Source organism: Nicotiana tabacum, chromosome 5 (assembly GCF_000715075.1).
Source record: "Nicotiana tabacum cultivar K326 chromosome 5, ASM71507v2, whole genome shotgun sequence".
Lineage (NCBI taxonomy): Eukaryota > Viridiplantae > Streptophyta > Magnoliopsida > Solanales > Solanaceae > Nicotiana > Nicotiana tabacum.
The window spans coordinates 787,456-801,838 of record NC_134084.1 but is presented as its reverse complement, the minus strand read 5'-3'; the positions used below and the strand labels follow the sequence as shown (position 1 = coordinate 801,838).

The window sequence follows — 14,383 nt, the reverse complement described above, 5'->3', positions numbered from 1 at the left end:
ATCACAAACTTTGATAAAGATAACTATATGATTGAAGCCTACCAAGAGGAGTGAACACCTAGTTCCACGATTGGTAATGGCGTAGTCACAACTCAAAGTATATCCTAACTTTAGCAGAGTTGAAACTCTCAGTAATAATCATAACGTAATACTAATACGCATAAGGGAGAGCTGAAGAGATTGGAGACTACTGCAAATCAAGATAGAAACAGGCTACTCACAGAGGGATTAAGGGTGACTAGGTAGTGTCTGATGGTTGCCTGTGGGCCAATATATACAGGTTGCATCCCTTTGCTTTCCTTCTGATAAAAGAGTCACTTACACGAAAATAAAAACCGGGAAAGGAAGATCTCCTATACGGGAAGACATAGTATTTGTTAAAACAGCCCACCTACTGGAAATTTGGAATCTAGCTGAAAATAGGGAATGGGGCGGGGGGCTGCAAAGGACCTTTTCTATTGGCACGAAGGACAGCTTAATCAAGTTCCAATGTCAAAAATCACGAAGGCATGCAACTTCTCCATTCTTTGACACTTGAGCTTAATTGATCCGGGAAACGAGCAGACCAAATAGCCAAATCTGGTAATGGTCCTGTCAGCGCAAGAAAATTTTCTCCTGCTCTCTTTGGCAACTTTTTCCAGCTTACCTGCCATTTCAGATAATAAACTATCAGTCATAGCAGGTCAAGACAGAGAGCCAAATGCATAGTGGCATTCAAAAGACCAGAATATTCTTAATGTGCACACAGCAAATAACAAAATTTATATGCCATGAAATTGTAATGTCACTGAAACCCTCTGAATGGTTTCATGGCAAGCTATCATAAACTAAACAGAATCACCAGTCCTGCCTTTTCCTAAGCTCATTCCCAGCAATATCGCACCATGCAATTGCACATTTCTAGACATTTATCACACATTTACAGAGTACACCATTACATTGCATCCATATCGGTATACCTTGATCAACTTGTAAAGTCAAGAATTCCTTCTAAAAGATGGACAACTTTTCAAGACAGTACAGCTGTTTCAAGTGATCATTGTTAATTATGATGGGACTGGTGCCGTGACCAAAGATACAGGGGTTTGGTGCCTGAAACCATCTATCTGGTGCACAGATAATGGTAACAGTTGGTCAAGACCAAACTCCCATATTGTTTGTGCTGTTTGATGAATTTCTGAAAATTCTCTTTCAAAGCCGAGGGTGTATTGGAAACAACCTCTCTACCTTCACTAGGTAGGGGTAAGGTCTGCGTACACACCACCCTCCCCAGACCCCACTTGTGGGAATATACTGGGGTTTTTGTTGTTGTTGTTGTTGATGAATTTCTGAATATTATATGTACCATACTATTTTCACAAACTCGCTCAACTTTCATCTACCAACTGATTTCTTTCGAGTGAACCAAAATGTTTTAATCTCTAAGTCAAGTCACTGTGTAAAATAAATAGGACATAGACAACAACAACCCAGTATAATCCCATTTAGTGGGGTCTGGGGAGGGTAGTGTGTACGCAGACCTTACCCCTACCCTGGGGTAGAGAGGCTGTTTCCAAATAGACCCTCGGGATCCTTCCCTCCAAGAATTTCTCACCTTGCTCTTGGGGAGACTCGAACTCACAACCTCTTGGTTGGAAGTGGAGGTTGCTTACAATCAGAGCAACCCCTCTACATATCTAAAAATAGGACATAGAGTATGTCATAATTACTAAACATGATTTCTCTATTAAATTGCATATCTTGATAAAGGCACTTTTGAATTATAAATGGCTGAGATTACTTTCCAAAAGCCTCCATGATTCACTGGATTAAAGTATTGCTTTCATAGTTGCATAACCCTAGGTAACCTTTTAAAAGAAGAATGACATAAAGGCAGCTAGTAAACCAAGAGCGGCCACAAAAATTTATACTGCTTTTACTGAGAAAATAAAGAGCTACAAACTTTGGTTCTTCCAGATGCTCCTATAACTCGATGAAGCTTCACGCCTTCATGTGCGTCCTGCTTTAAGGAAGATAAATGGAATTCAATTACACTACCTGCCCAGGAAATGCCTTGCATAATGCGTTGATAGTTGCGTTTAGTTCCCTAGGATCATCCTTTTCGGAAATTTCTGGTTGGATCATTTCAGAAGAAGTATTAGACCATTCTTTGGTAGCAGCACCACAATTCACCATGAGCCGACCATTGGGCATCAACATCTTATTCATCTCCAACCAAGTTGTGACCTGTCAAGGAAAGCCGAAACAAATGCATTAGATCCTAGAAATCTACCACCAGGAACCAGACATCAATAGATGCACAAGGGTGAATTTTATGAATCAAAAAAGCACACGCAGGTGAATTAAGAGTACCAGCAACTTAATACTTCAATTAAAATGAGAGTAGATCTGCAGGTCACACTCAATCTGGTCGCACTGCAGGTGCACTTGAGAAATTAGCACTTTCAACATGAAATGAACCTTTGTCTAGTGTTTGGTAAATGTTGAAAGTGTATATCTCTAGTAGAGCTTTCAACAAATGAGTACGGCAAATGCTCAAATTTGGAGCTTATGAAACTTCTGTTGGTTAATATTTAGGTACTATTTGACAATTTGCCCCACTACCAAATCAAAGCGATTTTTTATTTTTTGATAATGTGGTGTTGAGGCAAGCTTGTGCGCACCTCGACTATTTCACCGGGCACCTGCTATCTCAACGACACAGGTACCGGACAAATCAAAGCGAATATTTAAATAGTTAATTTGTATATTAAACACAAAGTACTTTGTAAAATAATGGTACAATGAAATGCTACTATAGAATTTATAAAGTACTTCTCTAAATAACTACCAGAAAAGGTACTTATCCAGAATACCACACTCCCAATTGGGTGCCAAAGGATTGACTCAAATATCAACTCTATTAGCAGCCAAAAAGAAAATCAACATGAGATTATTCCAAAAAAGAGATACTATTATCAACAACATTAGTTTATGAGAAGATAAGCAAGCATTGTACTGTAAAGATAGCAATACTACAAAATGCATGACTATCAAAATTGTGCACTTGAGCATACCTCTTGCAGTTGGGGCAAAACCTTTCCATCAGAAAACAAATCAACTATTATACCTGAAATTATCATTTTGGAGAATTAAGTAAACACTGGATAGAAGTCAAACCCAGAATGTTTCAATGTCAATATTTCAAATGCTCACTTCTTATGCATAGCAAAACAAGTTAAAAGTTGATAAATCAGGGAAGAGGCTTCCACAGAAGAAAATTATTTCAAACGCTTCAAGTGCAGGAACCAGATGGAAGAACAATCATTTACTGGAGGATAAGAACTTCCCTTCCATCATAAAGCAATTAAAAGGTTGACTAGGGGTTACATTCTTAAATTCTTCCATTTGATTAAGGCAGTGATATACCTGCATAACCTCCAGGAATAGTAACAGATGGAGAAAATACATCTCCAATATGAACTTCCAATACACCGCCACCTTCATTATGTTTCTCCAGATCAGAGAGCCCAAGATATTCTCTTGCTTTTTCAATCAACTGGAATGAATGAGAAAAAACATTTTGTAACTCATTTTCACAAATCAAACATGGTGAATTGGACAATGACTTGAATAATTCAGTTTTAAATGTCAGATGACATTATTAAGCTCCTTTTTCTCAACAGTATTAAACTCCTTGAACTCCAAGTTATTGGATCAATTTCTAAAACAAAAAATTCCGAACTAAATATGTATGAAAGATTAAGAATATTGTGTAAAACATTCTAGATGATCATGTTATTATTGAGAATAAAGAGAATAATTTAAAATTTTGTATTCTGGTGGCTGTTCCTGCGGTGCACTACCTCTTTCAGGTGGCAATTCCAAATTAGATATTTTGACCGCACCACTTGTATGGTCACTATTTCCTACAACTTTTCCAGAAATTTTTCCGATCACTGTTCTGGTGACTTTTCCAATTGTTGCTTGGCCACCAGTTCAAGCTAGTTCAATGATATCAAGGAGATTTGTCCAACAGCACATTTCTTCAATGATTGAGAGTAGATTCTTTCTGGTGATTGTTTATATTCTAACGACACTATCTGGACGATTGTTTACTGTTCCGATTTTAATATTTCTTATCTTAGAAATGGGCGAACTAAAGTTGCTTCACCATCTTGATTTTAAGGGGAATGTTGAAAGTCAAAATAATAAGAAAAAATATAAAGTAAACTTAATGACTATGTCATAATAATTAGAATCCTACGAATTAGGAAGCTTTCTTTTTCATGTTACGAAAAAGTAAAAACTCCTATATAAACAGCTCTCTAGTACTATGTTTTTAACCAACAAACTTCAAATAAGAGTTTTGTCTCTTCTTCTTTTCCCTTTTCTAGTCCCAATGAATTCTAAAATTTTCATAACTTGTGCAATTTCTTTTGCCATAGGTATATTTTCTGCACTAGCACATGTCAGTAGCCTAGCCTCAATCAAGAATTCAACGACATAAAATGCACGGAATTTCTAAAAGATTAAAACCCAACAAATAAATGACGAAAAACCAATACTGCTTCTGAGTGCTAAATTCCTCAAACTAGGTGCAAAACAGGCTGCACGGAAATTTGTAAAAGGTTAAAATCCAGCAGATAAATTACGAACGACCAGTATTGCTGCTGAGGAGTGCTAAATTCCTCAAACTAGGAGCAAGACAGGCTTGATGCTCCACTCGCTTAGAGGCTCTTTCGTGCAGGCACCAAGGCGATAAAACATGTGCATCATCGACCATGGATTCTATGTTGAAGAGGGTGACATTGGACAATAAGCATTTCACTTAGTGAGAGCGGTTTTAAAAGTTCCCTTTCAATATTATTGTTGTTTTTGTTAGTAATCTGTTCATGCACTGGAGAAAATAAATTATTCATGCATTACACATGTATTTCTTCCTTTGTAATATTTTCATCAAAGTTCATGCTTTAGTTGCGCTTTGAACTTAAAACTCCAACAAACTTTGAATCTTTTTTTTTTTTTCTTTTTCTTTTGGTGCTCTTTTGAAGTACAGAAGCACCATAAATGCACATGTATTTTCAAGGGTGTCACTAGGTATTTTCTAATTCATCATATGTTGTGACTCTAAATTAGAGGCGGTTCTAGGCATAATTTCCTCCTCAGAGATGTGTAACACGAATCACTAGAGGTCTGTGTCATTTATATGACAATCAACTCTGGAGCTCCATGCAACTTTCAGTTACTAAAATCACTACATAACTTCCACATAAGTTAGAGAAGAAAAAATTAAAACTGAATGGCATCAAGTAGCTTGACGAATGACAAGAGCTGCCAAAAATGGATATAAACCCCAAAGCAATTTCTAGTATGCAACACATGCTCATATGATTTTGTAAAAGTTCAACTCCTAAATACAATAGAGATCAGTTTCAATTGCCACACTTGGTGAATCTGCTGGAAAGTTACTACAGACCTGTTAAAATTTTGAATTTCAAACTGATAGCAATGATTTTCTTTATCCTGCCTCTGGTCGTATTCTAATGTCTACCCAAGGAAATAATTTTATTCTTATATTTCCTGTTTTGGTTTTGGAAATATTAATTCGCAAAAGCTAAGGCCTTTAGTGTTCCGTTGATTGATGCTCACCATTGCCAAGTCACAGACCCTATGAAGTGTCCTTTTATTGACTACAACAAGGAGGTTAAACAAGTCACTCTCATTGGCTAAGCTTGTTGCAAAGAGTATGCATATCCATACCTTTTTTCCCCAAACCAAAGATCGTTCTCGTAATACTTAGAATTCTTGTAATTGCCTAAACTTCAATATCATTCTACTCTTTTTGAATGGAGCGGTATGCCTATGCCCATATCTGCATAGTACATAGATTGTTTTCCATAAGTTCTGCACTTTTTGCTACTGGCTCTACAGGATGCATCTTAGTGTAAAGGAGAGGGTTCTTATTCAAATAAAAAAGCATGAAGTTAGGCTTTCATGTCACTTTCCTCTCTGCTTTCCATGGTTTTGATTATCAACAAAATAGCTGATGTAACAGAGGCGTTTCCTTGACAAAATAATATAAGACTAATTCAAGACTCTGGAAAGTTGTGAATGACGCAGTACTCAAATTCTTTTTTTTGGATCAATTGGAATGACTTGGTACTCATGAAAAAAACATAAGCAAGTATCATAGCATTGAAATCCTCTAGATTTATATTTTCTTTGTCTTTCTTGCAATGCACCAAGGTTCAAGATATGCTAGTGAAAAAATTGCATATGAAATATCAAAATATAAATATGCTCTATAAAAGACAAAAGCTAGGAAATGATAAGGAAAGGTTATTACAATTTCATCTATCTCCCATCCAACAAGCTGCAAAGAAGGCCATAGTTCAAGCATCAAATGTGCAGCAGTTGCGCCCCCCTGTAAATTAGCAGGAAGTAGCTGTAGATCAGTTTAATCCCGCATATAGAGACGGTAAGATTTCAAACTTGCATTTGTTAAGAAAAGTTGATGTATTAGCGATATGTTTTGTCAAAAATCAAAAATCATTAAAAGAACCTAAATTACCAGGCCAAAAATAGCGATGGGACCCCTTGGAACAATGGCCGGCAAGGTGGCAAACTCATCCTGTAATCAAATAGAAGAAATTGTACCACATTAGGGAGTTGAATGCACTACATAAGCATTGTAAGGTCAACATTCAGTATCAATAACAATAAACCATACAAGAGAAATGTACAATTCTGCGGAAAGTTGCCTGCCTATACTGGATCGACTAAATTAGTCAGCTATTTTCAGCTGCACATAGGATTTGTTTTCGTCTTGTGATGTCCTGAAATGTTTACAAGAACATTGTGCACTGGTTCACATCATCTGAACGCAAAACTCAGAAAACTGAGCAGTATAAACAAAATAACTATTTTATGAAGCATCTAGTAGTTAAACAAATAAAGTGGAGGCACGTGCACAAAGCATCCCGCATTCACGAGGGTCCGGGGAAGCAGAGGCAGAGCTAGGATTTCAAGCTTATGGGTTCGGGATTCTAATCGGAATTCTAATCGTTTTAAGTTATTGATTCTAAATTAATATAATTTATACCTATTTAATAGATTTTTAAAGACAAATACAGGTTCAAACCAAAATTACTGGGTTCGGCCGAACCCTCTCCCGACACTCTAGCTCCGCGCCTGCGGGAAAGGCCGTACCCAAGGGAGTGCTATATACAGTCTACCGTACATGTTATTGGGTCCACACACATGCTCACCACACATTTTGATTTAAATAATGTGTGAATTAGACAACTATGAGAAGAATATAGATATTAATAAAAAGGCAATAAAAAGAAGACGAAGCAATGGCATACCCAATATGCATCAGTCCATTTCTTTCCCTTGTGAAGAATGCTATGCACATTATCTGTCCCCAGCAAAATAAGCCATAAAATCCTTAGAAAACATTAAGTCACGGAATGACAATCATTTGACAAAATGCTATCTCACATACTGGAAGAGTCAAGAAGCAGCACACGTGAGTCGGGAGTGTCGAGGATAACTATGTTATTATAACTACTTGTGACAGAGGTGAGCACCTTGAAATCCACTTCATCTGCCGAGCAGAATACTGTCGCCTTTCTTCTCAAATGCGCCTTCCTCCTTAAACGCGGAGCCCAATGGCAAATAGAGGTACTGGAAGAGGAGCAGGGGCTTTGAATGGGTAATAGGCTCGCCGAAGGGCCGCATACAGCAAGCCTGCTCATCTCGAGACGCCTTATTTCACGGCTGTGTGCTGCGGATAAGAGAGAGTGAAAATATCACTTCATTTTCATAAAGAGAGAAGTCCAAATATTCCTTTTTTTGGTAATCAAAATTATTAGATTTGTCACTTAACCACTCAAACTTAACTACAAATCATTTATGTATCGTGAACACTTGTAGTTTTAAATAAACTACAATAATACATAAATCTTATCATTGACAAAATATAACTTCATGATCGTGATACATGCTGTTGGGTTTAACCTTGGTTAACTTAAAATAAAGAGTGAATGGGAACGCTTTCTCGTGACTGAGGCGTGAAAGTATTCTAATTTTTTGTGCGAATTACATTCTTAGCGGACTGGAGGACGATCTGTATAACGTCTGTAGTAATGTGGAGACGTCAAAGGAACTGTGGATTGCGATTGAAAAGAAATAAAAAACTGAGGATGTCGGGTCGAAGAAATTTGTTGCCGCAAAATTTTTGGACTATAAATGGTAGATACCAAGTCTATCATTACCCAAGCCAGAAATTGCAAGTGATTATTCACGATCTCCTTGTTGAAGATATAAGTCGAATTAATACTTATGCTTAAAGTATTAATTATACTATTATTACTAATAAAATTTTCATTGAAGGTCTTGTCATAAATGAGGCATTCCAAGTTGCAGCAATGATTGAGAAGTTGCCTCCTTTGTGGAAGGACTTCAAAAATTGCTTGAAATACAAACGCAACGAGATTTCGCTTGAAGATTTCATTGTTCGGTTGAGGATCGAAGAGGACAACAAAGCTGCTGAAAAGAAAGGTCGTGGAAACTCAACAATAATAGGAGCAAATATTGTTGAGGGTGCTCCTCAAAATAATAAAAAGAGGAAGAAGGCTTCTGGACCAAAAAGCAACCCAAGCAAGAAGCGGTTCAAAGGAAATTGCTAAAACTGTGGGAAATCTGGACACAAATCTGCGGATTGTCGTGATCCAAGAAAAGACAAGAAGAAGAGTCAAGCAAACATGGTTGAAAAGCACGAAGATATTGATGACTTGTGTGCTATGCTTTCTGAATGCAACCTGGTGGGAACTTCTAAGGAGTGGTGGATTGATTCTGGAGCCATTCGCCATGTTTGTACTATTAGAGAAGCCTTTGCTATATATGCTCCCATTGGACCCGAAGAGACGCTTTCTATGAGAAATTTTGCAACGGCCAAAATTGAAGGGTGTGGCAAGATATTTCTGAAAATGACTTTTGACAATGTGGTGACTATGAACAACGTCCTTCAATTCCTGAGATTAGAAAGAACTTTGTCTCTACTGCACTTCTCATTAAGAACAAGTTTAAGTGTATTTTTGTATCTGATAAGGTTGTAATAAGTAAGAACGAGATGTTTGTAGGAAAAGGTTACCTCACTGAGGGCCTTTTCAAACTGAACATAATGAACGTTGAGAATAATAAAATTTCAGTTTCTTCTTACTTACTCGAGTCAAATATGGCATATACGTTTGGGACATGTCAATTATAAAACCTTGCAAAAAATAATTAATTTAGAAGTATTGCCGAAGTTTGAATTCGACAAATCAAAATGTCAAATATGTGTGGAATCTAAGTATGTTAAACATCCTTATAAGTCAGTCGAAAGAAATTCAAATCCTTTAGACTTAATTCACACAGATATTTGCAATATGAAGTCAATATCATCTCGCAGTGGAAAGAAGTATTTTATAACTTTTATTGATGACAGTACTCAATATTGCTATGTTTACTTACTTAATAGTAAAGATGAAGCAATAGATGCATTCAAGCAATACAAAAATAAAGTTGAAACGCAACTTAAAAAGAAAATCATAAGAAGTGATAGGGGTGGTGAATATGAATCTCCTTTTGAAGAAATATGTTTAGAATATAGAAGTATTCATTAAACAATGGCCCCTTACACACCCTAATCCAATGTGATTGCGGAAAGAAAGAATCGTTCATTAAATGAGATGATGAACACATTGTTGATAAGTTTTGGTTTGCCACAAAACTTGTGAGGCAAAGCCATTCTTACGGCTAACTGGATACTAAATCGAGTACCCCATAGCAAAACGCAATCCGTTCCATATGAAAAATGGAAAGGAAGGAAGCCCAACTTGAATTAGTTTAAAATGTGGGATATTTGGCAAAAATGCAAGTTCCTAAACCCAAAAAGGTAAAAATATGACCGAAAATCGTTGATTGTATTTTTATAGGATATGCGACCAATAGTAAAGCATATCGATTTCTGGTTCATAAATCAGAAAATCCTGACATTCATAATAATATGGTTATAGAATCAGATAATGCTAAGTTTTTCGAAAATATATATCCATATAAAAAAGAATGTGAGTCGATTGGTGAAGGATCTAAACGACCTCGGGAAAAAATAAAAGATAGTATGTTTAATCAAGAAGATCCAAGACATAGTAAACGTCAAAGAACATCTACTTTATTTGGACCAGATTTTGGACTTTCTTATTGGAAAATAAGCCTCAATATTTAAAGAAGCTATGTCTTCTTCGGAATCATTATTTTGGAAAGAGGTAGTCAATAGTGAAATAGAATCTACATTGAACAACCATACATGGGAATTGGTTGATCTTCCTCCTGGAAATAAACCGTTTGGTTCTAAATGGATTTTTAATTGGAAAATAAAAGATGATGGCACTATCGATAAATATAAGGCAAGATTTGTGGTTAAAGGGTATAGACAACGAGAAGGTCTTGACTATTTTAATATATACTCTCTAGTTACAAGAATTACGTCCATACGAACGTTAGTAGTATTAGCTGCGGTTTATGATCTTGAAATTCATCAAATGGACGTTATGACGGTCTTCTTAAATGGAGATTTGGAGGAAGAAATTTACATAAAAAAAACTGAAGGGTTTGTGGTTCTAGGTAAAGAAAAGAAATTATGTAGACTTGTTAAGTCCCTTTACGGATTAAAACACACACTCAAACAATGGCATGCGAAATTTGACCAAACAATGTTGTCAAATGATTTTAAGATAAATGAATGTGATAAATGTGTGTACATTAAAAATGTTCCAAATCACATAGTCATTGTTTTCTTATATGTGGATGATATGCTAATAATGAGTAATGACATTGCCAACATAAATGCGACTAAGCGTATGCTAACTAGCAAGTTTGATATGAAGGACTTGGGAGTTGCCGATTTAATTATGGGTATTAAGATCCATAAGATTCCTCAAGGTCTGGCATGTCACAATCTCATTATATTAAAACGGTACTCGAAAAATTCAAGCACTTAGATTTTAAAGTTGCAAAGACTTCAATTGACGTGAATCTTGCGCTAGCAAAGAACAAAGGCCAAAGCATATCACAATTAGATTATGCTCATGTGTTGGGATGTTTAATGTATATCATGAATTGTACACGGCCACATATAGCTTGTGCTATAAGTAAATTGAGCAAATACACGCGTAATCCAGGTCAATCTCATTGGATGGAAATGAAACTAGTTTTGGGATATTTAGAACAGACCCAGGACTTTGCTTTGCACTAAAATAAGTATCTTGCGGTGATTAAGGGATATTGTGATGCTAATTGGTTCACCGGTTCAACTGATTCAAAATCCACAAGTGGATATATGATAAGTTAGGATTTTAACATGTTTTATGCCCTTACTTGCCTATGCTTTGATCATATATTGTTACAAAATAGTCCTAAAAGGCTCACAGGTTGTGCTTGATTGCAGGTTTGATCGACAAAGTGACAAAATGTCAAAGATCGGATCAAAAAGGAGTGAAACCTGCTCAAGTATCAAAGACCAAGAAATCTAAGGAAAGAAAGCCTAGTGCGGACCACGCAAAGTTGAATGCGGCCGCACTAGGTGGTTCAGAGAGTTGGTAAACCAGGCTAGAGGTAACGCGACCGCGGTACACATCTCGCGGTCCGCGGTGAATGCTCCGCGGCCGCACTACTCTTTTGTGCGGTCCGTGGTCATGAGATTCAGAGAGATGAAAGTTTGCAAAGCCAATGCCATGCGGTCCGCGATCGCAATCCATTCTACGCGGTCCGCGGAGTCCAAGTTCAGAGAAGCAAAAGTCAAAGTCAAAGAGCCCAGTGCGGCCGCGCTCCATTTAGTGCGACCCGCACTGACCCCGCGGGGGTATTTTTGTCCAGTTTTTTCAGCCTAGTATAAATAGAACATTTGACCATTTTTAGGTCATCTTTTGTATTCAAACGTGAGCTGCGCTCCTGAGAACGATATTTGTAGCCATTTTTGGCACTTTTACTTTACATTTACGATAGATTCTTGTAGTTTAATTTTAGCAATTAATTAATATGTTTAGTTCTTCATCTATTTCTTCAAATTTTTTACCTAGCATGAGTAGCTAAACCCATTAGCTAGGGTTGTGGCTCAACCTTAGTGTGGGTAATTGATGGGTGTTGCCATCTAGTGTTAGATTGACTATGGATGTTTGCTATTTGGGTTGATTTTATGTTTTAATCTAGAATTGGTGGTTGCAAATACTGATTCAAGCTTTGTGGGTTTAATTCTTCTTGAAAAAGAGAGTCTATGACCCCAAAATTGACCCAACAAGGAATTGGGATGGACTCATGAGAAATGATAGTCCCAATTAACGGGTTAAACCTCGAGAGAGTAATTACCCTACTTGAACCCTAGTTGCTTGGTCTAATTTGCCTACCCATTTGGTCTCGAGAGAGTCAATTGGGCAAAATCACTCTCTCTACCGAGAGGTGTGAGAGTGGGTAAAATTGTGCAACGGTTATAGCATAAGCCCCAATTATGTCAATCGAACCTTAGTAACATCTACCCATCAATTAGCCACCTAGGTAGTGTCACGACCCTAGTGCCCTTCTTCCCACTAGATACAACTTAGCAATATTCTCGTAGCATAATTTAGTGTTAATCAATAGTTTTATAAAAATAGTTATAATTCGAAAACCCAAAAATGTTTGAAGTGACATTAGGAGTACAAACACATCTCTAGGCTAGACAGACAATCCAACTCCACTACTAGCTCCCTGAGGAAATCGATCCCGACCCTCATATCGGGTAAAAGCTATTGCGACCCGCTCTTCCTACCTTAGTGTAGCGTCGAGTTGGCAGCGATCACTTTTTGGCACCGTTGCCAGGGAGCTTACGGTGTTGACTATCTGTTTATTTAATTTTGTGTTTTGCTTCTCTTTCCTTCTTGTTTACTAATTTTGTTTGTGTCGATCAATCAGGTACAAATGGCTCTTAATGCAAATGACCCTCTCGGCAATGTGATAGCGGGGGAAGAGGTAGAGGATCTAGAACAAGATGAGGTCTTACCTCAAGTTCCACAGAGAGGCCGAAATGCCAATGTAAATGCAAATGAGAACAACAATATTCCAGACCCTCCTCTTCCACCGCCGAGAGTGGCTCCTAGAGTTTTACCTAATCAAGGATACGCTAGTGCTATTGTTCCTCCCCGAATCCGAGCGGGGAACTTTCAAATCACAAATGTTATGTTGACCTTGCTCAAGCAAAGAGGGTATTTCACGGGCGCCTCCGATCAAAATGCCTACAAGTACTTGAAGGTGTTCGTGGATACATGCTAGGGGTAGCAAGCAGACAAACGTGTCCGAGGATGCGTTGAGATTGAGGCTTTTCCCGTTCTCTCTTCGGGGTAAAGCATTGGATTGGTTAGAAAGGCTCCCCAATCATTCTATTACAACATGGGATGAATTGGCGGACAAATTTATTGCCAAGTTCTTTTCTCCAAGTCATATGGCAGCTCTTCGGGATGAAATTCTAGCCTTCAAGCAAGAGCCAACGGAACCTTTGCACGAGATATGGGAAAGATATAGAACAATGGTGAAAGAGTGCCTTAATAACGACATGACCGAGGCTATGATTCAACAAACCTTTTATCGGGGCATCAACACCACGAATCAATGCATTGTGAACCAATTGGCCGGAGGGAACTTTGTGAAACTTTCTTACCAAGAGTCATGTGATGTACTTGATGAAATGGCCGACACCTCTTCGGCATGGCAAAGCCGAGCAAATGTGCCCCAAGGTGACCCCACGGTCATCCATTTGCACAAGGAATTACACGATCATGGTCAAGCTATTGCCAAGCTTACTACTACTATGAACCAACTGGCGAAGGCGCAGTTACAACAAATCCAAAATCCGCGCCAAGTCAACGCAATGGAAGGTGTCACTATGCTTAAGAGAAGGCAAATAGGGCAATAATCTCAAGGGAATTGTGAACAATATGACAATGATGGTAGTGGGTTTTCAAATGAGTGTTTTGATAACCAAAGTGAAGAGGTTCAATATGTCAATAACTATCAAGGCAATAGAAGCAACTCTTCCAACCAACAATGGCTACCTCAAGGAAATTGGGGCAATCAACAACAAGGCGGAGGTAATTGGAATAACAACAATCAACAACAAGGTGGTGGCAATTGGAATAACAACAATTGGGGTAATCAAGGCAACCAAGGGAATTGGAATGGTAATAACAATAATTGGGGCAACAACAACAATTAAGGCGGGTGGAACAACAATGGAAACCAAGGCAACAAGGTGATGGGCTTTCAAAGGCCCCCAATGTACCAACAACCGAGCAATCCACCCCTTTCCCTTCTCAAGGTCCTAGTT

The 14,383-nt window shown here is 37.8% G+C and overlaps 1 protein-coding gene across 2 annotated transcripts; it reads right to left on the bottom strand.

Moving 5' to 3' along the window:
* Positions 1–277: 277 nt before the first annotated feature.
* Positions 278–7,836, bottom strand: LOC107812539 (uncharacterized). Of its 2 annotated transcripts, XM_016637682.2 has the most exons (9): positions 7,490–7,836; positions 7,350–7,402; positions 6,554–6,613; positions 6,329–6,406; positions 3,409–3,538; positions 3,057–3,109; positions 2,038–2,226; positions 451–646; positions 278–353 (listed from the first exon to the last, which is right to left on the bottom strand). In XM_016637682.2, the coding sequence occupies exons 1-8, from the start codon at positions 7,740–7,742 to the stop codon at positions 500–502; spliced, it is 963 nt and encodes a 320-aa protein (XP_016493168.1). In that variant the 5' UTR covers positions 7,743–7,836; the 3' UTR covers positions 278–353; positions 451–499. The 2 variants fall into 2 exon arrangements, with proteins under 2 accessions (XP_016493168.1, XP_075109321.1); XM_075253220.1 differs by having other exon boundaries at positions 278–646.
* Between the last annotated feature and the right edge of the window lie 6,547 nt (positions 7,837–14,383).